This window comes from Gopherus evgoodei, unplaced genomic scaffold (genome assembly GCF_007399415.2).
Source record: "Gopherus evgoodei ecotype Sinaloan lineage unplaced genomic scaffold, rGopEvg1_v1.p scaffold_94_arrow_ctg1, whole genome shotgun sequence".
In the NCBI taxonomy this organism is placed as follows: domain Eukaryota; kingdom Metazoa; phylum Chordata; order Testudines; family Testudinidae; genus Gopherus; species Gopherus evgoodei.
The window spans coordinates 159060-182855 of NW_022060115.1; the positions used below are offsets into that span (position 1 = coordinate 159060).

The 23796-nt window shown below is 48.2% G+C and overlaps 4 protein-coding genes across 8 annotated transcripts in view; 1 reads left to right on the plus strand and 3 right to left on the minus strand.

The window, feature by feature from the left end:
- Positions 1 to 5232, minus strand: part of LOC115644172 (butyrophilin subfamily 1 member A1-like) — a 41644-nt gene extending 36412 nt beyond the window's left edge. The window contains exons 1-3 of the mRNA XM_030548287.1: positions 4757 to 5232; positions 1222 to 1335; positions 187 to 534 (exon numbers count right to left, since the gene is read on the minus strand). Coding sequence (XP_030404147.1) covers positions 187 to 534; positions 1222 to 1318 — 445 coding nt within the window. The 5' untranslated portion in view covers positions 1319 to 1335; positions 4757 to 5232. The remainder of the gene's footprint in view (positions 1 to 186; positions 535 to 1221; positions 1336 to 4756) is intronic.
- LOC115644175 (zinc finger protein 883-like) overlaps positions 1 to 23796 on the minus strand; it is a 115218-nt gene that overhangs the window by 79224 nt on the left and 12198 nt on the right. The gene's annotated exons all lie outside the window — the stretch shown is intronic.
- LOC115644179 (zinc finger protein 501-like) lies at positions 8180 to 13184 on the minus strand. Its single transcript, XM_030548304.1, has 4 exons — positions 12960 to 13184; positions 11583 to 11709; positions 10392 to 10535; positions 8180 to 9317 (listed from the first exon to the last, which is right to left on the minus strand). Exons 2-4 carry the CDS (start codon positions 11614 to 11616, stop codon positions 8185 to 8187), a joined length of 1311 nt encoding a protein of 436 aa, XP_030404164.1. The 5' UTR covers positions 11617 to 11709; positions 12960 to 13184; the 3' UTR covers positions 8180 to 8184.
- LOC115644173 (zinc finger protein 679-like) overlaps positions 13325 to 23796 on the plus strand; it is a 43073-nt gene continuing 32601 nt past the window's right edge. The window contains exon 1 of the mRNA XM_030548288.1: positions 13325 to 13491. The gene's annotated coding sequence lies outside the window, so the exon portion shown is untranslated. The remainder of the gene's footprint in view (positions 13492 to 23796) is intronic.

The following is a 23796-nucleotide window of genomic DNA, read 5'->3' on the forward strand; positions in this document are numbered from 1 at the left end:
AAAGTTTTCAACATCTTTCCCAAAGTACATGGCTGTGGCCGTGTGGTGAAATCTAGACACACTGTGTTACTCTGCAATAATTCACAAGTTGTTAGTCACAGTTGTGGCAGTAGGAAAGAATAAAACCTGCAGCCCACACTAAGATAATACACAATGGCATAAGATAATAAGGCATGAACTGCTGACCTGCTACCTTCAGTTCCAACAAAGCTTCTTCATAAAAAAGACCATCTTGAACAAAGCAGTTGTATTGTCCTTCATCAGAGCTTCTGATATTAAGAATTTGCAAGGAAACATTCCCATCCAGGATGCCATCTTTCAATAACTCTGTCCTTCCATGGTATTCTGCCATCTGCTGCCCATACTGATCCCTGAACTCATGATAGTGGTGAACAACTGAAGAGAACTCAGATCGGAAGCATCTCACCTCCATGTTCTCAGCGCTCATCCTGGGGGACAGGTAACAGGGTAACACAACAGCCTTACTCACAATGGCAGTTACAGGGTGACCAGGACCGTTCACTTTGAACTGGGCTGTCAAATACACCAAAGCAAAAAAAACAAACTTAGAAGGAAAAAACAATATAAATGACAGATTCAATGGTCCAAACTTCAATGGTCCAAGACACCTGGCATGCAAATTTACAGTCTGAACATTTAAAATTTAGCAAAGTTACAAGCAACTGAAAAGGTGGGCTGTATTAGAAAGTGACAGGCAAGCTTTGGTATAGATGTCACTGGTAACTTCACTTATATTAATTTTAATATGCCATAGAGACATTTCAGTGCCCGATGAATGGGTAGGGTGATCTGAGTTTTTCAACTCTACCCCGCTCGTCCTGTTTTTCGTGGGACTGGGTCACTACTTGGTCTCACTGAGCCTAAATCTCTTCAGCTTCAGGCCAGGCTGCCTGGGTGTTTGACAAACGGTTAGGTCACAGAGGATGTAACATAGGGAGCTCAGATACTATGGTGATGAAAGCCGTATAAGTACCTAGAGAGATAGAGATAATGAGTTGTGTCGTGTTCGGTGGGTAGGAATTACTCCTCCTGAAGGGCTGGGGAGGAAGAGGAGACTTATTCTTTACCGGTATTGACTGAATCTGGAATTTGTTGTAGTTTTTGTTCAGTTTTGTATAAAAGAATAGAATAGGCACAACTTATAAATCACTATGATGAAACAAATCCTATAAACAGCAGTAGTAGCAATGGGATTCCTACCTGATTCCAGCTTGTGAATGTGAAAAGTAATGAAGAAAATGATCAAACCGGGCAGAGAAGAGCTGCCTACGGTAGGACAGGATGAGAGAACCTTCATCCTCACTGTAACTTGATCTAGACAACAGGATGGGGAAGAAAAAAAAAATTTTACTTTTAAATCCGATTTGTTAAACAAAGTAACTAATACCCACAGTTAGTGAACTGAATTGATTGTTTCGGGTGACCCTGTTCTTCAGGATTTTAGAGCTGGCATAGATCATCCTCTCACACCTTGTTTTTACTGAAGAGGTAAACAAGCTTTCCTGCTTTTTCAACTCCTAACACTGAACAGAGCTAGTTGGGTTCATTGAAATGAAGAAAATATTTTCTCTGCAGCTGTTTGAGCCCTTCAACAAATTCCGGTTCCAGGAGACTGGAACCAGTTCATTCATCTGACTTTCTTTGAAACGTCTGCAGCAAACGTGCTACTTGAATATTATTTTTATATATAAATGTAAATGATATTGTTAGGCAAGAGTTAAAAATTCAGTTAAAAACTCACATAACCAGCAAGCAGGCCTACCTGAGGCCCAAGGACAATGGCAGCTGTAAACACTTGATAACTTAAATGGTCAGATGTCCGCCCAGTAACTTAGCCTCTTAGTGAGGAAGAACAGTACAAACATGGTAAGTATTCTTTCTCTGAAACAATATTTGTCTCTGTAAATACAAGATAAATGCAAATGACCTGATAAGAAAATGTATATAACTGGTTACTGTAACACCATACTTTCGAAGCTGTCCATCAGTCTTCCTGGTGCCGTGAATAAACCTCTTCAGTAACGTCTGTGCTGCCTGATTCTTGGGGAAAAGAATCTCCTTGCTTCACAATACTAATAGATTATAATAAATTTAGGCCTTAACATCAGTTGTCACAATTTTATATTAGAAAATTAAACCAATATTTAACTAACACGAAAAATCCAAGTTAAAGAAAAACCTCTGGTCTAAACTAAAAACATAATTTTTAAAAAAATCTATTTTCATCCACTCTGAACATCTGACATTTTCTTGGGACCCCTTTTGCCAAAGAACTACAGCACTTTGAGGAATTCAATTAAAAGGTGTGAGTCCTTGGTTTGTGTAGATTGCATGAATTATTGTAGAAAGCTGAAATTTGTTTCTTTGTCCCTTTCAAAACAGAGCAGCAGCACTGCCAGGCCCATTATTCAAAAATCAAAAGTCAGCGTAAGTCCCACCCTAATGGATTACGTCTGTGTGGTATAGTCTGGTTTTGCATGGTCTCCTCTTGTAGCTTTCATTAGCTGTAAAACTGCATAATGCTTTTGGAGTATCCATGAAGAATGTGGTATTTGGCAACATATGCATGCTGTAATTAATTTTAAACTTTACATTTGTTTCTTTATGAAAGTCAATACCAACCCCCCTCCCCACACATACACACAAACATAATTTGTAAAAAAAAAAATTACAGAGTGGGTCAAAAAAGATATGTGATTAACTTAAAAATCAATTTAAAAAAACCATTTTAGTTCCTATTTCTTGCTTTTGGTTTCTGAGCCCTGAGGGTACACTCATGTCATAGTCTTAAATGTTCTTCTGCAACCATAAGGGCTAGAAATTTACTTTTGCTTTAAATTAAATCTGAGATTCAATAAGGACAAATGCAAAGCACACTGCTTAGGAAGGAACAATCAGTTGCACACGTACAAAATGGGAAATAACTGCCTAGGAAGGAATGCTGTGGAAAGGGATCTGGGGGTCAGAGTGGATCACAAGCTAAATAGGAGTCAACAGTGTTGTCAAAAAGCAAGTATCATTTGGGGATGTATTAGCAGGAGTATTGTAAGCAAGATAGGAGAAGAAATTCTTCTGCTCTACTCCGCACTGATTAGGTCTCAACTGGACTAGTGTGTCCAGTTCTGGGGGCCACATTTCAGGAAAGATGTGGACAAATTAGAGAAAGTCCAGAGAAGAGCAACAGAAATGATTAAAGGTCTAGAAAATGTGAGCTATCAGGGAAGATTGAAAAATCTGGGTTTGTTTGGTCTGGAGAAGAGAAGCTTGAGAAGAGACATGATCACAGTTTTCAAGTCACAAAAGGTTGTTACAAGGAGGAGGGAGAAAAATGGTTCTTCTTAACCTCTGAGGGCAGGACAAGAAGCAATGGATTTAAATTGCAGCAAAGGCGGTTTAGGATGGAGAATAGGAAAAAAACTTCCTAACTGTCAGGGTGGCTAAGCACTGGAATAAATTGCCTAGGGAGGTTGTGGAATCTCCATCAATGGGGATTTTTAAGAGCACGTTAGGAAAACACCTGTCAGGGATGGTCGAGAAAATACTTAGTCCTGCCTTGAGTGCAGGGGACCAACTAGGTGACCTCTCAAGGTCCCTTCCAGTCCTACGATTCTATGATTCTCACATAATCTCAAAATTACAGTGCTTCAGTTTTTGGAAAATTATCAATTTGATTTAAAAACGGATTTTTCCCTATTATTTTAATGTTTTAAATGCTTCAAAGTGAGAAGTCCTAATAAAATAGAATCAAAATCCTTTTTGATCTCTTCCTTATTCTTTCTAAAGGTGAAAAAGGGAGCTAAAATCAAAACTGAAAAGACGAAAACTAAAATCTAAATTTTTGTTCAATACGACTTGATTAAAAATTGAAAAATAAACTAAATACTTTACACAAAACAAAAAAAGTAATTTCACAACAAAAACACCATTATTTTTACTAGTTTTACTCCCCTCCAATAGTTTTTTACACACGAGGAGATGATCTGTCACACAGTGTATAAATTTGCCCCGTTTTAGTTATGTCCTGAAGTCCCTACTCAGCAATACTCTTAAACACATGATCAATTTTAGGCACATGCTTAATTCCCATGGATTTCAGAAGGAGAAAAGGATGCAATTTTCTGTTTTGATTAATTCTGGACATAATTTTATTTTATACAGAAGCAGAAGGATTCACCCTCACAATCAAGAGATAGAAAACTGCAATGACAACCAGCAGAAAACTAGACTGATGACACCTAGGTTTGGTGCAGTAAAGTTCTTTCCTTATTCAAAATATAGGAAGTTGCTTGTTATAAATCTTCCCCTGAAAACAGTACGAGGCCCAGTAATCTTGAATAAAGCACAGTAGCAAAAGAAATAGATTACTGATTCAACAAAATGTAAAAATCTCATGTTACATTGCTAGGAACATAATCTTCAGTGTATTTGACAGTAAATCATTTTTAACCTACAGGTCATGGAAAGTTTAGATGAAGAGTAAAATAAATTATCACAGGATTATTTAAACATTTTTAATAATCAGGGCTACCCGGAGGGGTGGGGGGCAACTGGGGCAATTTGCCCCAGAACCCACAGGGGCCCCCACGAGAATATAGTATTATATAGTATTGCAACTTTTTTTTTTGGAAGAGGCCCCTAAAATCGCTTTACCCCAGGCCCCCTGAATCCTCTGGATGGCCCAGAGAAGCATGTATGAGCAGTTATAAGCAGTTATTCTGAAGCAAAGTTAACCCACCTGGTTGGTTCTTCCAAGAAATTTTAAATCTTCAGAGTGTGGTCAGACCTTATTCCTTTTGTTGAGCTAGTTACATGTTAATTGATTATTCCAGTTTATCAAGATGCTCAGCTAATTCTGGCTATAAAATAGCCGGAGCATTTTCTCACTGCTTTTCCATACTTTTTTTTGTTTTGTTTAAGAAATTGGGTTTTGTTCCAGACTTGCCGCATTTGCCGAGTTGGAAAGTGAAAGTAACACTGTGACTTGAAGGTGGCATCGTTTCAAACCCTGTCATGTGGGGCAATTAGAGTCTTCTCTTAAAGAAACAGGAAACTGCTACAGTCCTGCTGAGCTGGAATTGCCTGCAGACTCAAATATGCAGGCTTCCGAAGTTACCTGACTCCATTTCAAAGACACTCCTGACATGCATCTGACGAAGTGGGTATTCACCCACGAAAGCTCATGCTCCAAAACATCTGTTAGTCTATAAGGTGCCACAGGATTCTTTGTTGCTTTTACAGATCCAGACTAACACGACTACCCCTCTGATACATTTCAAAGAGAATCTTCTGACTGCTTTCTACAACCCTTTCATCCTTACTCACAAGATTGCATTAAACACTGTACTTTCACTTACTTATAATTAAACACAGTCCCCATGGCAAGAAGACCCCTGTCCTCTGCTGCTGCCTCAGTTCAGCTTTCAAGCTAGCGTCCTGAAGAGGAGCTCAGCATAGCTCAGGAGCTTGTCTTTTTCACAAACAGAAGTTGGTCCAATAAAAGACATTACCTTCCCCACCTTGAGTCTCTAAGTTCATCAAAACTCAAATGTCTGAAAACCAGGAAATGCAGAGTTAAGGTACCCATATGACCACTCACATTTCTCCAAAATAAAATAATAAAATAGTAACAATAATCATTTTTTAAAAATGTAGATGGAGGTAGATGTTACCCACATGATTACAGATTCTCACCCAGGCTGGGGTTCAAACCTGAAAGTTGGTAGAATCTATGAATTTTATGAAATGCTGTGTTTTTGTTTTGCTTTGTGGGTTTTTTTAAGTGACCTGTATCTCAGGAAAGCTTGATCAAATGCCTCTAAATTTGATTTACTAACCCTACCCTGCCCTGCCTTACCACGAGGCATCGTAAAGTTCAGGACAATCCATATAAGCACATGTAAGCAAAGTTAGGATGAGCGCTACCCTGACATCCGGTGGTGAATTGTAGGGAATGTGGAAAGAATTCCAATAATTTAAAAGAATGGGGAAAGATTTGCATTGGCATCCACCCTCCACTTAGCATAAGCTCACAGCAGACTGGGATGGTTATTTTAACAGCTCTGGGATCCCCAATTTCTTTGTTATTGGGGCAGGGAAAAAAAAAGTTTGTCACCCTGATTGTGTGAATGGGGAGCTGTGGGACTGCTTTGTGACAGAGATGACTCAACCTCAGTTGGGTGGTATTTGCTAAACATGGGACATGGGTTCCAAAACCCCATGAAGGGAGAGAGGTTGGGGAGTGGTGTGTGTACACCTGACGGTATGGGCTCCTTGTGAGGGTCTGGAACACCAATTGCACATCCTCCTCTCTCCTCTGTGGAATGTCAGAGTTGATTTTTTATTCCCTTAAGAATCCAGATATAGGTTACTGAGCTGAACTCACTTTTTGGCTAATGGTGCACTAGCACGGGAGCTCCCCTACTATGAGCTGAAATCACTTAAGAGCTGAAATCACTGAGTACTGTGCTAACTAGTGGGGGAGCCTGAAGCTATACTGTGGAACAGAGCAGCTGGTGGAGTGGAGCAGTTTGTGGGGACAGCTAGTGGAGCAGAGCGGCTGGCAGAGTGGAGTAGCTGTGGGACAGGTGGAGCGGCCCACAGAGCGAGCGGAGCCGAGCAGTTTGCAGGGACGACTGGAGCAGCTCACGGGACAGCTGGTGGAGCAGAGCAGCTGGTGGAGCGGAGCAGTTTGTGAGGACGGCTGGAGGAGCAGAGTGGAGTGAATGGTAAAGTGGAGCAGTTCGTGGAGAAGGCGGGAGCAGAACCCATGAAGAGGCAGGGCAGTTGGCCCCGGACCACGTAAGGTGCCCCTTTCTACCCAGGCTGGGGGGAGGGACCTCTGCAGATAAACTCTCGAACTTTGGGGCTGCACTGACCCAGGACAGAGACTTTTGGATTGTGGGACTTTTGGGACTGTGGGTGATTTGGGGGTTGCTGGACTCAAGAGCCCAGGAAAGAGGACACAGCCCAATTTCCTGGGGTGGGTCTTTGCTCACGGTTTGGTCTATGAACTCTAGTTGAGGTGTTTTCCCAATTTAGTGTTTGTTGTTTATCTCATGTATTAAACCTTTTCTGCTACACCGAGACTCTGTGCTTGCGAGAGGGGAAGCATTGCCTCTTTGAGGCGCCTAGGGGTGTGTGTAAGATTTTCCCAGGTCACTGGGTGGGGGCTCGAGCTGGTTTGGCATTGGGTTATTGAAACGGAACCCCTGGATACTGAACCCGGCCCTTGTTGCTGCCAACTCAGAGGGGCAGAATGGTTACATAAACAAGACACGAGAAGTCATTCTTCCGCTCTACTCTGTGCTGGTTAGGCCTCAACTGAAGTATTGTGTCCAGTTCTGGGCACCGCATTTCAAGAAAGATGTGGAGAAATTGGAGAGGGTCCAGAGAAGAGCAACAAGAATGATTAAAGGTCTTGAGAACATGACCTATGAAGGAAGGCTGAAGGAATTGGGTTTATTTAGTTTGGAAAAGAGAAGACTGAGAGGGGACCTGATATCAGTTTTCAGGTATCTAAAAGGGTGTCATCAGGAGGATGGAGAAAACTTGTTCACCTTAGCCTCCAATGATAGAACAAGAAGCAATGGGCTTAAACTGCAGCAAGGGAGATTTAGGTTGGACATTAGGAAAAAGTTCCTAACTGTCAGGGTGGTTAAACACTGGAATAGATTGCCTAGGGAGGTTGTGGAATCTCCATCGCTGGAGATATTTAAGAGTAGGTTAGATAAATGTCTATCAGGGATGATCTAGACAGTATTTGGTCCTGCCATGAGGGCAGGGGACTGGACTCGATGACCTCTCGAGGTCCCTTCCAGTCCTAGAGTCTATGAGTCTATGAACTCAAGCTAGCTAACTCCATGGCAACCACAGTGATGAGACCCAAGTAGATTTTGTCTCAACATAGCTGGTTGAAGACACTCCCCATCTCCCACACCTGGGGTGATGACATTCCTGATAGAAAGGACACCCACTCCCATGACTCGCAGGACAATGGAGTTGATAGAAAGGACCACAGGATCCACCCCAAAGACGGGTGAGCTTCAAAAGTGCGCAACTCATGTGGGAGCTGAGGGACTACAGTGGGCAAAAGATGCAAACGGCCTTAACAATCGCTATCTGGGAACTGTCAAAAGAATTAAAGAAAAAAATCTTCTGATAGCTCTAAAGAAGGTTTTTATGAAGTTTATCTCCTTTACGGATTCTCTGATGTTTAGAAAGGCCTGAACTATGAGCGAAGCTTTTCCCACACTCGCAGCATTCATAGGGTCTCTGCCCGGTGTGGATTCTGTAATGTGTAATAAGGGTTGAGCTCCGAGAGAAGCTTTTCCCGCACTCACTGCATTCATAGGGTCTCTCTCCCGTGTGGACTCTCTGGTGAGAGATAAGGGAGGAGAGGTGAGTGAAACGTTTCCCGCACTCACTGCATTCATAGGGTGTCTCTCCTGTGTGGATCCTCTGATGCATAGTAAGGTTTGAGCTCCGAGAGAAGCTTTTCCCGCACTCACAACATTCATAGGGTCGCTCTCCTGCGTGCGTTGTCTGATGAGAGGTAAGGGAGGAGGAGTGAGTGAAACGTTTCCCGCACTCACGGCATTCATAAGGTCTCTCTCCTGTGTGGATCCGCTGATGTATAGTAAGGTTTGAGCGCCGAGAGAAGCTTTTCCCACACTCGCAGCATTCGTAGGGTCGCTCTCCCGTGTGCATTGTCTGATGAGAGATAAGGGCTGATCTCTGAGTGAAGCTTAGCCCGCACTTGCAGCATTTGTAGGGTTTCTCTCCCGTGTGGATTCTCTGATGAGAGTTAAGGGTATATCTCTGAGTGAAACTTTTCCCGCACTCACAGCATTCATAGGGTTTCTCTCCTCTGTGTATTTGCTGATGCCTACTAAGGGCAGAGGTACGATTGAAGCTTTTCCCACACTCACAGCATTCGTAGGGTCTCTCTTTTGTGTGGATTATCTCATGTCGAATAAGGCCTGAATGGTAATTGAAGTTTTTCCCACACTCACTACACATAATCTCTCGCTTCTCCATGAGGATTTTCTCCTGGGACGTAGTTTCCTTGAGGTCCCTGGGAGTTCCCTGACAATTAATGGGTTCATCCACTCTCTCCTCTGAGTGGTTTCCCTGCTCTCTCGCTTGTCTCTGGTAACTTTCATCAGCTTTTCCCTGATCACAGGGGCTGGTCACGCTCCCTTTGGATCTTCGCAGTAATTCCTCATGCACTTCGGCAAGCTCAGCATCTTCCTGGTGAGGATTCTGCTCCTCGCTCTCCCTCACCACCCCATCACCTGCTAGAAGGGAGGAGAAATCTCAGAATTGGGGATGGAAAGGCAGAGAGCAAACCCAAGTAAGTGCCGGAGAGACAGACAATAAAAATCAGCGAATGAATTCCCCCAAACTCATCCCCATAGGGGAGAGTGGAGGGGATCAATTCTGCTCCACACCCAGGACCGGCCTTTAGGGTGGGCCGTACGGGTGCCCCACCCAAAGGCGTGCTGGGCGCAGGGTTTGGATTCCCATCTGACCTGCTGCCGAGAGGCTTGCTGGGCTGATGAAAACGCCACAGGGAGGCAGATAAGCAGCTGCGTGGGGGAGTGGGAGAGACCTGAGCTGCAGGGGGCAGTTGGACAACCAGCCGTCAGAGCCAGGTGACTGCTCCAGAGCAGAGGGGCCTCTCCACACACAGTCCTTCACACACTCCCATCAACACACACACACTCCTCATATCCTCTCCTACACAAACACACACGTGCACACAGAGTCCCCCCAACACACACAATATGGGTCCCTGCATGCAGGTCACTTCCCCACCTGGGCTATGGTGAGACATCATGAGCAGCTGCTCTCCTGCCCTCCCCTTACACAGCCTGCAGGGAAAGTGACCTGGGTGCAGGCAGCCCTGACGTCGCTCCTTGCTCCCCTCTCCCAGCCCCCCAGGGCTGCGTGGGGCAGGGGAGCAGCAGTCCAGTGGGGGAGTGAGCAGCAATGCCAGCTGCTTTGTGCATCTAGGTCAGGTTCCCCACTTGGGTGCAGGAGGATGCAAGCGTTAGGGGCAAGGGGACACAGTGCAGGGGCTGGGGGGAAGGGAGGGTGGGGAGTTTGGCGAGCCCATGGGGGACAGAGGGAATGGGGGGGTGCCATGCCTATGGGAGCCAGGGGTACCAAAATGCAAGTTTGCCCCGGGTGCCATTTCCCCAAGGCCGGCCCTGCCCACACCCCATCTGAACACTCAGTCGGAAGGGAGGCAGCTCCAGCCAAGGTGTCAATCACCATCTGTAGGAAGCCAGGAGTGAGATCTGCTGGGGACTGTCCTGAGCTCACAGAGTCTGTGTGGGGAATCCCAGCTGGTTCTCTCAGGCACTTACAGTTTCTGGGTTGGTTTAATGTTTCTTCACCTGTCCAGTGACTTCTCAGGATCTCGCTTTCCTCAGAACCCTGGAGATCCAGGACCCATGGCTCTTCCCCTCCTTCCAGCTGGGAGATCACAGAGGGTTTGGAAACTGGAAACCCTGCTCAAGGGAAAGAAAACAAGGGAGGCAGGAAGGTACTTTTCCCACCTCTGGTATAGATGGTAACTAAACAAACCTCTGCGAACCAGGAAATGAGAAGTTAATATAAACGCCCCCCCTCCAATGCAACCTTAACTTTGCCCCCAACTCTTAACCCTGCAGCTGGCAAGAACCACCGAGGATGGTTCGGTGTGGGCCGTGCAAAGGTTAACAAACTGCCACAGGGACTCAGGTATTCAGCTCAATGCAGCAGTAACAGGATGAATTCTATGGTCTGTGGTATAAAGGACGTCACAGTATATGAACTAATAGTCACATTTGGCCTTCAAAGCTGCGAACCTATAACCGATCCGAGGAAAGACTAAGAGAACGTGCCGTTGTCTGTGCTGTGTTCACAGATGTGAATCCCAGCATCTACCCACATGTCTCCAGCTGTGTGCACTGGGCTAGCTGTAGCTGTGACTGGCTGATGGAGGGATGGGCTGCAGTAGCTGGGCAAAGCTGTGCCTGTGCTACGCAGAGAGGTGCATGTGAAACTTGGGGGGCCAATTCTGCCTCATTTCTGTGCTGAGTGTTGTAGGCTTTGTCAGCAAAGGTGCCCAAGGGTGTGTTCTTGCCATGGGGATTGTCAGCACCCTGGTGGCGTATGTTGGAGTGATCTGTGGGGCTTAGTGAGGGGTAAATGAAGGCAGAGACTCACAAGGAAAACTCAGGTTGAGGGCAAAGGGGTGGTAACACTTTGCAAGTCTCAGCTGGTCTGTGTGCAGGAGGTTCAGTACTGGAGAGCAGCCCAGGGGGAGGAAGCTTCTGTTTGCTATGATGAGGATGAACCCGATTATCTTAGCAAAGAGAAGCTGTGAGACTTTCTGCTGGACTGCTCTGTTCCCAGAGCGCTCTGTAACAGGGGAGGGCAGAGGGCTAGTGTGTGTGTCACTGGCATGTCGGGGTGCTGCTGAAACCGGACAGAGCAGAGGTGGCATAGTGGAGTGGTGTGAACCTAAACTTTTAATTTCCCCTTCTAAGAACCGAGGGGACGGGAATCCTTACCCAGCAAGGTCACCTTCTCGTAGTTCTCCTGCATGACGTCTCTGTAAAGGGCTCTGCGAGTGGGGTCCAGCAGAGCCCCCTCTTCCCTGGTGAAATACACAGCCACCTCCTCGAAGGTCACCGGCCCCTGAAAGAGCAAGAGTCCAACACTCAATACCTGCTCCCCACTCACAGCCCCACTATTCACGGGGGAAAGCAGCCAATCAAATGGAAGCTCTGAGAGAGAAACAGTCGGCAGAGTCCTGTCCCCACACTGCTGAGAGCAGCCAGGGGCACCACAGTGAGAGAACAAAGAGAGACCCCTTATCTCTGCCTGCTGATCCATCACACACCTACTAGCCAGGGGCTGATACAACCCCATGGTAGGAACCCAACACCCTCCCCACTGCCAGCAGCTGGATGTGAGGGGCCGGGACATCTTCCCTACACCTCCCTGGTGGGTGCCCCCTTTCCATGTCACACCAGGCCCTGGCTAGCAGGCTGAGGGCTCAGCACTGGAAGTCTGGTCAGTTTTCCCAGCCCTGTCCAGGGGGTTGGTTTGTCTGTTTCCTGTTTCACAAATTAGGGAATTTTCTCCCCCAACACCCAAGTGTTTGTTCCTAGAATCTAGGCCCACGTTAAACAAGTCCCAGCAGGTTTGTCACACTCAGTCCCCCTCTGTTTCCTCACCCAGTGTATTCCCTGCCCCCTCCAGCCCTAACTCCCCACAAGTTGCCACCTCTTCAGTATTTACTGCCCCTCCCTCTCCAGCTGGAACCCACCAGCAACCCCCCAATAACCCGGACCTGAGCTGGCTCCACTGCAGCCAGAGAGGCCCGCCCCCCGGCCGGGCACGGAGGAGTTAATGCCTTCCTGTGCCCCGCAACCCCACCCGCTCCCAGCTGCTCCAGCCCCTTCCTATGCCCTGCAACCCCCCCCCCCCCGCTCCCAGCTGCTCCGGCCACTTCCTGTGCCCCGCACCGCCCCCCCCCGCTCCCATCTGCTCTGCCCCTTCCTGTGCCCTGAACATCCCCCCCCCGGCTCCCAGCTGCTCCGCGTCTTCCTGTGCCCTGAAACCCCCCCTCGCTCCCAGCTGCTCCGGCCCCTTCCTGTGCCCTGAAACCCCCCCCCCCTTCCCAGCTGCTCCAGCCCCTTCCTGTGCCCCGAAACCCCCCCTCGCTCCCAGCTGCTCCGGCCCCTTCCTGTGCCCTGAAACCCCCCCCCCCAGCTGCTCCAGCCCCTTCCTGTGCCCCGAAACCCCCCCTCGCTCCCAGCTGCTCCGGCCCCTTCCTGTGCCCTGAAACCCCCCCCCCCCAGCTGCTCCAGCCCCTTCCTGTGCCCTGCACACCCGCTCCCCCCGCTCCCAGCTGCTCCGGCCCCTTCCTGTGCCCTGCACACCCGCTCCCCCGCTCGGCGGGGCGGGCTGCAGCGGCTGGGATCCAGCTGACACCCTCTGCTGCTAACAACCAGCCCCCTGCCCCTCTCCTGCCCCCCCGCCCCTTTGCACCGGCAGCGGGGCCATGGCCGGGCCGGGAGCGCAGCGCGGTGGGGGCGGGCAGGGCCCGGGGGGGCGGGGACACGCGTGGGGCGGACACGCTCCAGCCGGGGGGGGTCGGGGTGGGGGGGCGGTTATTCCGTGGGGGTCACAACCCCCCCAGCTCTGCCGCTCCCCGGGAAAGGCGGGGGCGGGTTCTAAGAGGCACTAGCAGAGGGAGAGGGAAGGGGTCAGGCTCCAGGAACCTCCCTTCCCTGGGCTAGAAAAAGCGGAAGCGCCCCCGGGGCAGGCTGGGAGATGTAGTTCCTGACTCTCCCTGGACCGGAAGTGACGTTGGGTGGGAGAGACGAAGCCGAGTTGCCAGCGCGCGCGTGCCGTTCCGGCTCTGCCTGGCTCGCGCGGGGCCGTTGGAGCCTCTCCCGGGGCCGGAGAAGGGTTTGTGCCGCGTGGGCTCTGGGCATGCGCAGATCGGGGAGGCTGCGGGGTGAGACCGGGCTGGGGGGCTGGGAAAGGGGCGGGCGGGAAATGTCTGTGCAGCCCGGACATGGCCGGGGGGGGGGGGGAAGAGCAGGTGACCCCCGAGGAGCGGGGGGAGAAAGGGGGGGGCTGAGATCCCCTCGGATTTACCGCTGCCCCCCCGTGGGGACCCCCCTCCTCTCCCGCCCTGCCCCCTTTCTCCCTAGAGAGCAACGAGCAGCACCCAGGGTGACCCCCCCTCCCCCAACCCCTGAGAAGTTCCCTGTTCCCCTCCCCCCATTGTGCCCCATTTTCTCTGCCCTTCGCCAATGGCCAGTTCAGATCTCAGGTTTGGGGTGTTTCCCCCATTTTCACCTGCAGGGATTTGTCCTTGTGTGGGTGGGAAATGGTTCCCCCGAGTGATTTCTGAACTGGGCAGAGGCTGGGGGGGCCCTGAGACAGGGACACCTCTGGGCTAGGCTGGGGGGGGGGGCCCTCTGCTGGCAACAGGGCGTGGGAAGGGCCAGGAAGGGGAGGGAGGAGCAAGTGTCCCCCATGGGGATGGCCCAGCCCCAGGTTTCCTAGTCCAGTTACTCCTCCCCCCATCACCTGCTAGTCACATTCCCAGACCCCATTGCCAGCCCCTCCCCACAGCCAGCGACCTTCTGACTCCAGCCCCGCTCCTTTCCCCTGTGAAAAGACATCACCCAGGGCTCCCTCCTGGCCCTGTCAGTGTGAGTCAAGAAGAATCCGTCCCATTCTGTTGTTGATTCAATATCCCTGTATAATCCCCTCCAATTTCCCCTCTTCTCTCTTAAACTGTTGAATGGTGACATAAAATCTCCCCACATGTTTGTTTTTTTCTCTTATATTGGCAAATATTCAGCTTGTGCCCCATTTTCTCCTCAGTTCTGAAATACTGATATTGAATTCTCAAAAATCTTCCCACTTTTCTCTCCAGGTGTGTGACTGAGATCAGGGCTCCTATCGTACTGAGCGTGGCTCTGTTCTGCCAGGTGCTGCAGAGACCCCAACTGAGATCTGGGCCTTGTTCTGCCAAGCACTAAAGAGACCCCAGGTGAGATCAGATGACACTGTTGTCCAGGTAAAACTGAGACCTGCACTAAAATCACGGTCCCCCTTGTGCCAGGCAGCGCATGACTGTGACCCAAACTGCTGCCTCCATTGTTCTGAGTACTTCAGAGACCTCAGCTGAGACGTGTGTCCCCGTTGGGCCTGGCATTGCACTGACCGTAACGAAGATCACACCCCAGCACTGTACTGTGCACTGCACAGACCCTGACAGAGATCCTGCCCCCACAGTTTGCCAGTTGCTGCAGGGGCCCTAAACAAAATCAGGGCTCCTGTAATGCTGGGAGCTGCAGAGTCCCCAACTGAGATCAGGCTTCCTGTTGTGCAGGGCTCTGCACAGACACTGACCAAGATCAGGGTCCCCATTCTGACAGGTGCGGAAAAGACACCAAGGGTATCTCTACACTGCCATTAAAACCCCCCACTGGCCCTTCCCAGCTGACTCAGGCTCACCAGGCTCAGGCAAAGGGGCTGTTTAATTGCAGTTTAGATGTCTGGGCTCAGGCTGGAGCCAGGCTATAGGACCTTGCGAGGTGGGAGGGTGCCAGACCTTGCGCTGCAGCCCCAGCTGGAACATGGACACCACAATTAAACAGCCCCACAGCCTGAGCCGTGTGAGCCCAAGTCAGCGGGCACAGGCCAGCCGCCGGTGTCTGACTGCAGTGTCGACATGCCCACAGGGACAGAGAGGCCTTGCCACAAAAAGCTGAAAGGCCAAATAGGCCAATGGTGGGAGGTGACTCTCCATTTTACAGATGGGGAAACTGAAGCTCAGAGAGCTGAAGTAATTTGCTCAAGTTTGCATGGAGAATTTGTGGCAAAACTGGGAACTGAACCCAGATGGTTTCAGTTCTTGCCTCTCCCCTTATGCACAAGCCCAGCGTGTGTGTTCAGCGTTGTTCTGGCCTGTATCTGCCTTGCATTGGCTTCCAAGGGATACTGTGGAATTCCCTTCACTGGAGGTTTTTAAGACCAGGTTAGAGATACACCAGTCTGGGAATGTCTAGGGATACTTGGTTCTACCTCAGCACAGGAGGCTGGAGTAGATGACCTCTCAAGATCCCTTCCAGGCCTGCATTAAAATAATTCTCTTTTGTGCTGTGTCCTGTTCTACGCTGAGCTGTTTTGCATGTTGCATTTTGGAACTGTGATTGCACCATGTTGTGTTGCATAGTTTTATGGTGCGTTGTTTTGCCTCAGCTTGTTTGGTGTCTATGTTGTGTTGGTTTGAGTTGAGCTATTTTGCATTGTGTACTTTTGTCCTAAGGTGTGTTAGTTTCCATCGTGTTGCTTTCTTCTCCTTAGTATTATGTCATTTTATGCTGTGCAATGTAGTTTTTTGTTTTGTTGTTTTTTGAATGGCTTGACATCATGTTGTTGTGCGGTTTTTCTCTGTATGTTCTTTTATACATATATATCGCATAGCATCCTTGAAATGTAGGGCTAGATAGGACCTCAAGATGTCATCAAGTCCAGCTGTCTCTGCTGAGGCAGGGCCAAGTATATGTTGATTATCTGTGACAGAGGTTTGTCCTACCTGTTCTTAAAAACTTGCAGGAAAAGAGACTCCACAGCTCCCCTTGTAAGACTATTCCAGAGCTGAAGTACCTCAGCTCTGGTGACACGCACACAGATTTTAGTGGTGAGCAGCTGTGGAGAGAGAGGAGACCCCAGTGAGTGGGCAGCTGGGTAAAGAGACTAAAGTTGGGAGGAGAAACATTGATGTGTGCAAGGTCTGTGACAGAGCTAAAACTAGATCCCAGTTCTAGTGCCACCGTCCTGCTGTTCTGGGCACTGAAGGTCTCTGCCATACTGATGTTTTAGGCACTGGTGCAAACCCTTAGTACGGACAGACTTTACACTAGTGCACTCTGGCACTGGTGCACCATATCCCTGTTTGAAGGTTTAAAGTGGTGGGAGTGGAGGGCAGTGACCTCACAGAGGCCTGGGGCTGGCTGACCAGTGCAGCTGGTAAGGGAGGGGCAGCAGTGAGTGACGGAGGTATGAGCCAGGAGCACAGCCCCACAGGACTGGACACTGACTTCTCCTGACTCATGACACACACACCCAGCTGTGTGCAGGGACCGCAGCTGAGCTGCCCTGCCAAGACAGCCTGTGCATCCGTGGACAAACCATCTCTTCCTGCAGCCTAATACAATGGGGTGTGGGGACCATTCCAAGCTGCGGGTGATGTGGCTCTGGCGTTAAAGGGGTATGTTCCTGGCTCTGTCCCTGACCTGCTTGGTGACCTTGGGGAAGTCACAGCCCCTCTCTGTTTTCCTCCTACCCATTGTCTCTTTGGATTATGATCTCTTTGGGGCATGGACTGTCCCTCTCTGTCTGTGCAGTGCCCGGCAGAATGGGGGTGCTGATCTCAGTCAGGTTCTCTGCCATGTGCTGCACGATGGGGCCCTGATCTCCATCAGTGTCTGTGCAACACAAAGCACAGTTTATAGACTCAGAGACATTAAGGGCAGAAGGTAGAGGTGTATTTCAGATGAGGTCTCATCAGTGCCTTTTATAACAGTACTAACCCTTTCATGTGTCTGCTGGAAATACCTCACCTGATGTATCCTAGGACTGCATTAACCTATTTCATGACTGCATCACATTGGCAGCTCATAATTATCCTTTGATCAACCAGTCTCCTCTGTCACTTCCAATTGACAAATCCCCAGCTTATTGCAAAATTATACACTTGGGGACTAACAACTAGAATTTGTGCACTATTCATTTTCATCCCATTTCTATTACTCCAGCTTTCAAGGACATGCAGATTTTCTTGTATGATTTTCCTGTCCTCCTCCATATTGGCAATCCCTCTCGGCTTTGTGTCCCAGTCCCACTTCTTGTGCCAAGATCACTAATAAAAGTGTTGAGTAAGATTGGTCCCAAGGCTGATCTGAGGAACTCCACTAGTAACTCCCTCCAGCCTGACAACTCACCATTCAATATGATCCCCTTGTAGACTCCCCTTGAACCAATTCTTTATTGACCTTTCGGTTCTCATATTGATCCCCATCTTCTCCAATTTAACAAATAGTTTCCCATGTGGAACTGTATCAAAAACCTCACTCACGTCCAGATCAGGTTTCTGTGGCACAGTCTACCTTTTGTAACACCATGTTTTATTGATTTATAGTGCTGAAGGCTGGGAGGAAGTGTTAGCAATAGGCTGAGAATGGCCATGTGGAGGTAGGGGAGGGGATGGCAGACAGTGGGGAGGTGGGGGAGATGCGGCATTGGAGGTGTATCTGGGAATGTGTTCTGTAGGAGTCCATGTCTCTGCTCCCTGTGGCTGTGGTGCATTCCGTACCAAGCAGCACAGTCAGCAGAGCAGATGCTACACACTGTAGCTCTGTCTGTAACACGCAGCGTTCACTGCCAGACGGGCTGGGCAATTTTTCAGAGATCCAGCTTAATATGCCTGGCTGGGGTGGGTTCAGTTGGACGGGCGTCTGGGGCTCTGATAGTTTGCGATGTTCCTTTTTGCATAGTCAGGTTCTTTCCATTTATTATTTTACCTCCACCTATGCCCGAGGCCGCTCTCTTCTTAACTTGCTTCAGTGATTTCACTTCCAGTTTTTAAATAGGGATCTTAGAATTACAAAGCTGAATGAAAGATAAACAAACAGAAGCATTTGAATGTTGGTCCATAGCTGCTAGAACTATACCTAGTGACGGTCGGCTGTAATTACTGGTTCCTCTTAGAATTTTCTGGCGGGGCGGAATAAAGTAGTGTCAAAGAGCCAAATGTGCGCTTTTAGGGTGAAAGGGCTCGTCAGGTGTTTGCTCTCTAAGGAACATGTCACCGGCCAGGGCTTGCAGTCGTTCAGGAGAGGTGCGCTGGGTTGTATTTAGGAATCTCAAAATAAAAGGTTAAGACGGTTGGTTCTCAATATCCATTGAAATCTTGCAAACAATTATACAAAAGGACCCTACTGCTGTTAAAAGAACATTGTATTAATACTAATTCAAAACTGCCATTAAAATAAGGAGAGAAACGCATGAGAAAGGAACTAACACCTACGTACCATTTCTTAATGCCTAAAATTTTGACACTCCTCACACCATCTTTTTTTAAAAGTGATGCCCAGCACAGTCAAGTTAATGAATGAAAGCACACCCATTATTCACTGCTTCGTGTTGCATGAGCATCTGATTAAACACCTAATTAAAACTGTACCACTGTAAGTGGAAATGCATCAACCCAGCTTAGCTCCAAGGTGTTTAGATGAGAATGAAAAGTTTCTAAATTAAAAACATGGCAGAATGGTTAATGGGGAAAATACACTGAAATGCCTCTACCCAGTCCTGTTGACTTCTCCTAAACCCTCCATGAGTTCTGGCCTCTTGGTCAACTTGGCTCCCAGTCTCACATCAACTGTGCCCTCTCCCAGCCTAACCCATTTTTACTGCTATTCTTCGTCCTCCTCATCCAGGCAGGGGGTTGGTGCAGCAGCCCCTAAGGTACCTTCATTAATCACAGTCTCTCAAACTGGGGCTGTTTAGATTTCAAGGAACGATTTATCGGAGTTACAGACTCTGGGAGGTGGGAGAGAGGAGAGGCTAAGAGGGCGTTTGTTCTTAGGGCCATGTTCAACCCTGGTAGGCTCCATGTTACCTCGTCCTCCACCCGCCTCCATGTGTCTGTGCTCATATGTCAGTGTGTCACCTTCTGATCATAATGCCACTGGCCTCAGGAGAGAACCCAGACAAGAGCTACATCACAAGAGGGTTATGGTACTGAGAGAAAAATACATCACAGGGAGGGAGTAATTATCCTGAAATGAAATATTCTAGTCTAGGAAGTGAAAGAATTCAAGTACTTTATTACTTAAAATTATGTTTGAAATGATTAGATTTTTATGAATAAATTGCAGCAAATGCTGATTTCACTGTACACAGAGGAAAAAATTTTTGTATAAGTAATATACAGAAATGCTTCTGGAAAAAGTTGAGTGTGATTTAAGGATATTTACACTGTATATTTTGCATGTGACATTGACAATTTCTCTTTGAACAGTTATATGATTTGGCTTTTGGAATCTCAGCAGTTACTATAATTAAAATAATTGTTGTCTGTGGACTCCCATAACTTCCCACAACTCTGAACATTGAAATTGTAAACATAGAAAAAAGGACTTAAAAATTTTTATCACTATCTATTGAAATTACGAGAAAGAAATAGACAAAATGAATTTTGTCAAACCCATTTAACCGCAATTGCAATATGTTAGGGGATGGAAATTCACAGCTAAGGGACCCAACCTTAATTCTGCCCTGTAGTGATGCCAGGTAATCACCGTAGGGCTATGAATTAGGCATTTTAGTGTATAAAGTTCCAGGTTACAAATGGGTATGATCTAAAGACACATGAGATCTTTTCCTCAGGATATCACCGTAACTGGGTTGATTCTCTTGTTGGTAATTCCCAGAAATGAACAGATTATTAACGTTTTGTCAGTTATGAAGTGGCCATTTCAGATTTCTGGGGAGGGTCTGTTATTTTGCACTAGGGGCAAGGTCCTTGGAGAGATGGAACCTTGGTTTCATTTTAACTTCTCCATGCTCAGCAGCTTCTGGAATTTGGTTCAAAGTATTTACATGTTTCCCAGCCCTGGTGTTAAAAGTGCTGCTTTAGAAAGTGGGGAAGGGCAGGAACTGGCTGCAGGATCAGTAGGTGAGTCCTTTAGATATTTATAGCTCATCGGAAGGAGGATGGGGATTGGTGGGAGTCTGGGGATTTAATAATAAACACAGAAATGTCATTGTTCTTAGTGAATTTTCATCTTCTAATTCCCATAACCCACTAATTATCCCTGGCTGCCCCCGGCCATCTGGGGAGGGAAAACTAGTAAACTCCTGTGGCCAGTGTGGAACCTAAGGCCCAAGGATCTTTCCGTGGCTGACTCAAAGTCACCCAGAGTGAAATTCACTTCACTGGATAAATCCCTAGTTGCTGAGCTCTGCAGAGGGGTGGGGAGGTGAATTCCATCCCCCATTCTTGAGCATGGACCCTCCCCTCCAGTTCTCACCCTGATCTCAGACAGTTCCCCAATCTTCCCCTGCAGTGATGGACCCACTTGATGCTGCCAGAGCCATGTGCCATGGGATCTTGAGAGGACAGAGACCCAGCTCCAGAACTGCTCCCCCTGCCCACAGCCCCCAAGCTGTGCTAGAGTTGCCCTGACTTTCCAATCTGCAGATGGGTCCAGCTGTACCCAGCCTGTGCACCCGCCACACACAAACTGTCACAACAAACATGCCAGGATTGGGAAGGACCATCTGGGGCTGGCTTCAGTCTCCCTTTGCTGCTGTGAGGGGAATGGGGTGGTCCCTCATCTAGGATCCAAACATACCCAGGGGTAGAAGGGAAATGTAGTTTCTTCCAGGAGTTTGAAATGTTTGGTTTAGGGTCCTGAGCTCTGTCTTCCTGTTTGTCTCCTTTGCCACTTTCAGATCTCTTGGAGAGACAAGGTGAGTGAGGTAATTTTTTTAGAACTAATTAAAAATACCTATTTGCTATCAGGAGACCAACATGGGTACAACAACTTTCCCCTTTGTACTCCTTCCCCATCTCACCTCCCCCTCAGCTGAGACTGTCCCATGTGATAGGAAAATAAGGGTTCAGTCCTGTAACTGGATTGGGTCTTGCCAGCACTAACAGGAGTGAAAGCCTGTGTGCATTAATGACAGCAGCAGCTCTGGGACTCGACCCATAGGGAGAAGAGACGGGAGTGAGCAGGTTATGTTTGTGTCAGGTGTGAGTTACTCATGTGGGAATTCTGCACCACTGCGTATGCACAGAATTCACGTCCAGCGCAGAATTTCTTTTTTTTTTGGCATGAAGAAGATACGTTCTGCCTGAGAAGTGCTACAGTTCTGCCTTTCACCCACCAGAGGCCCCTGTAGCACCAGAACAAGCAGCATTCAGCTGGGTTCATCTTGGTGGTGATTTGTTGCCCCGAGCTCTACCCCAAATGGGAAGAGAGTTAGTGGGTGGAACTTGGGAGAGTCCTGAGACACGGCTGCCTCTGGGGGTGGGGACAGGGTGGTCATTCTCTACTCACAAGAGGATGTGGAAAGGGCACAGGAGGAGCAAGTGTCCCCTATGGAGACTGCCCAGCCCCCGGTTATCCAGTCCCAGATGCTTCTTCCCCCACCATACCCCAAACCTCTTCACGCCTCCAACCATCAGTTGCCAGTTTTCCCTCGCTGCTAGCCCTTCCTGACTGGCAGAGACCCTCTAAGCCAGTAGTGTGTCAGAGCTCAACCTTCTGGCTGAGTCCTCTGAGCACTTTCTTCCTCTCTCGGGGTGACATGCCTCAGGCGCCCCACTAATCTACATTGCTTAGGCTTTGGCTTCAGCCCCGGGTGGTGGGGCTCAGGCCCTGGACTTCAACCCCATGCGCTGGGACTTAAGCTTTCTCCCCTGGGCCTCAGTGAGTCTAATACTGGTCTTGCTTGGCGCCCGCCCTGAAACCTGCTAGTGGCCCCTAGCGGGCCCAGGACCCCTAGTTGAGAACTGTTGCCTTAGCCCACGAATCACAGCAATGTTCAGGTTACTGCCAGTCATAGAATCATAGAGTATCAGGGCTGGAAGGAACCTCAGGAGGTATCTAGTCCAACCACGCGCTCAAAGCAGGACCAATCCTCAACTAAATCATCCCAGCCAGGGCTTTGTCACGCCTGACCTTGTCCCAAAGGACCAGTCTCTTACTGAGATCAGTTGAATCTTAGATCTCACAGCAAAGACAATACTTGTAGCCAGTCCTGTAATAACCTGTATTAAGACTTATTTAAAAGGAAACAAGAGTTGTTTACAAAGTTAAAACAGGTAATCCTATAGATGGAGACAAGTTACAGTCTTAAATTTCAAAAGGTAATAGAAGCCTCTATAATAAGCAAGCCCTATATCTTCCTTAGCACTAAACCAGGCTAATCAGCTTGGGATCTCTTGCTTATGCCTAGAATCTTTGCCCCCCAGGGTCCAAGCAACATACAGATAATCAGTTCCTTCTGTATGGGTTTTTTTATCCCCTTCCTGCCATGTGCTGTGAGCTGCAAACTGAGCTAACGGGAAGTCAAGAGCACAACAACAGTCTTTTGTCGTCTTTAACATCCCATAATAGTCTCTCTGGTGTTGATGGACCTTTTCTGCCAGGCAGGATGTAATGCATTCGGTTGCCAGTCAGCACTTCACCTAGGTAAAGTCTCTCTCCTGTCTGGTAATTTACAGAGCCACAGAGGCTCACAATGCAACTAGTCAGATATTAACCCAGGCAGCAACTCACAAGCATTCAATAAAGTGTAAACACATTCTTATAATCCTAGTCCCTAATACTAACACGGGTGAGTCAGACTGATTCCAGCTATGTTTTTGTCCCTGTTCAATGAAGACATGGGGGCTTTTGCAAGAACTAACTCCTCATCTGCCAGTGTCACAGGCAGGATGGGCAGGGATGGTGTCTCTAGCCTCTGTTTGCCAGAAGCGGGGAATGGGTGACAGGGTGGATCATTTGATGATTACCTGTTCTGTTCATTCCCTCTGAAGCACCTGGCATTGGCCACTGAGCTAGATGGACCATTGGTCTGATGCAGTGGGCAGCTCTGACGTTCTCATGTTCACAGTCTCTGTCAGGAGTATCTATTCATTTGGACTCACTGTGGGGCCACAGAAAGAAACAAGATGTGCTGAGGCAAGAAGGCCCAGTCTCAGAGCCCCAGGGCTCAAGCTTCCCAAAAGCTAAAACTAGGCCCAGCCCATGAAAGGGACACTGCCAGGAGAGACTGTATAAAGGCTGGAGCATCAAACAGCTTTGTAAACCTGAGAGAGCTGCCTTGGGAACAGTGACAGGGAGAATTCCCCAGAGTGACTCCTTTGATTCTGCTCTTCTCTGGCCTTTGGTTCATAGAATTATAGAACTGGAAGGGACCTCGAGAGGTCATCTAGGCCAGTCCCCTGCACTCAAGGCAGGACTCAATATTATCTAGACAATCCCTGACAGGTGTTTGTCCAGCCTGCTATTAAATATCCCCAGTGATGGAGATTCCCCAACCTCCCTAGACAATTTATTCCAGTGCTTAACCACTCTGACATTTAGGAAGTTTTTTCCTAATCTCTATCCTAAACTGCCCTTGCTGTAATTTAAGTCCATTGCTTCTTGTCCTATCCTCACCCATTCAGAA

Excerpts from the sequence above, each read along its gene's own strand:
- LOC115644179 (XM_030548304.1), bottom strand. The coding sequence starts at position 11,616 with ATGCAGGAGAACTACGAGAAGGTGACCTTGCTGG. Across the intron at positions 10,536-11,582 it reads CGAGAAGGTGACCTTGCTGG|GGTTTCCAGTTTCCAAACCC; the intron begins GTAAGGATTCCC and ends TCCCTTGAGCAG. Across the intron at positions 9,318-10,391 it reads ATTAAACCAACCCAGAAACT|CAGGTGATGGGGTGGTGAGG; the intron begins GTAAGTGCCTGA and ends CCTCCCTTCTAG.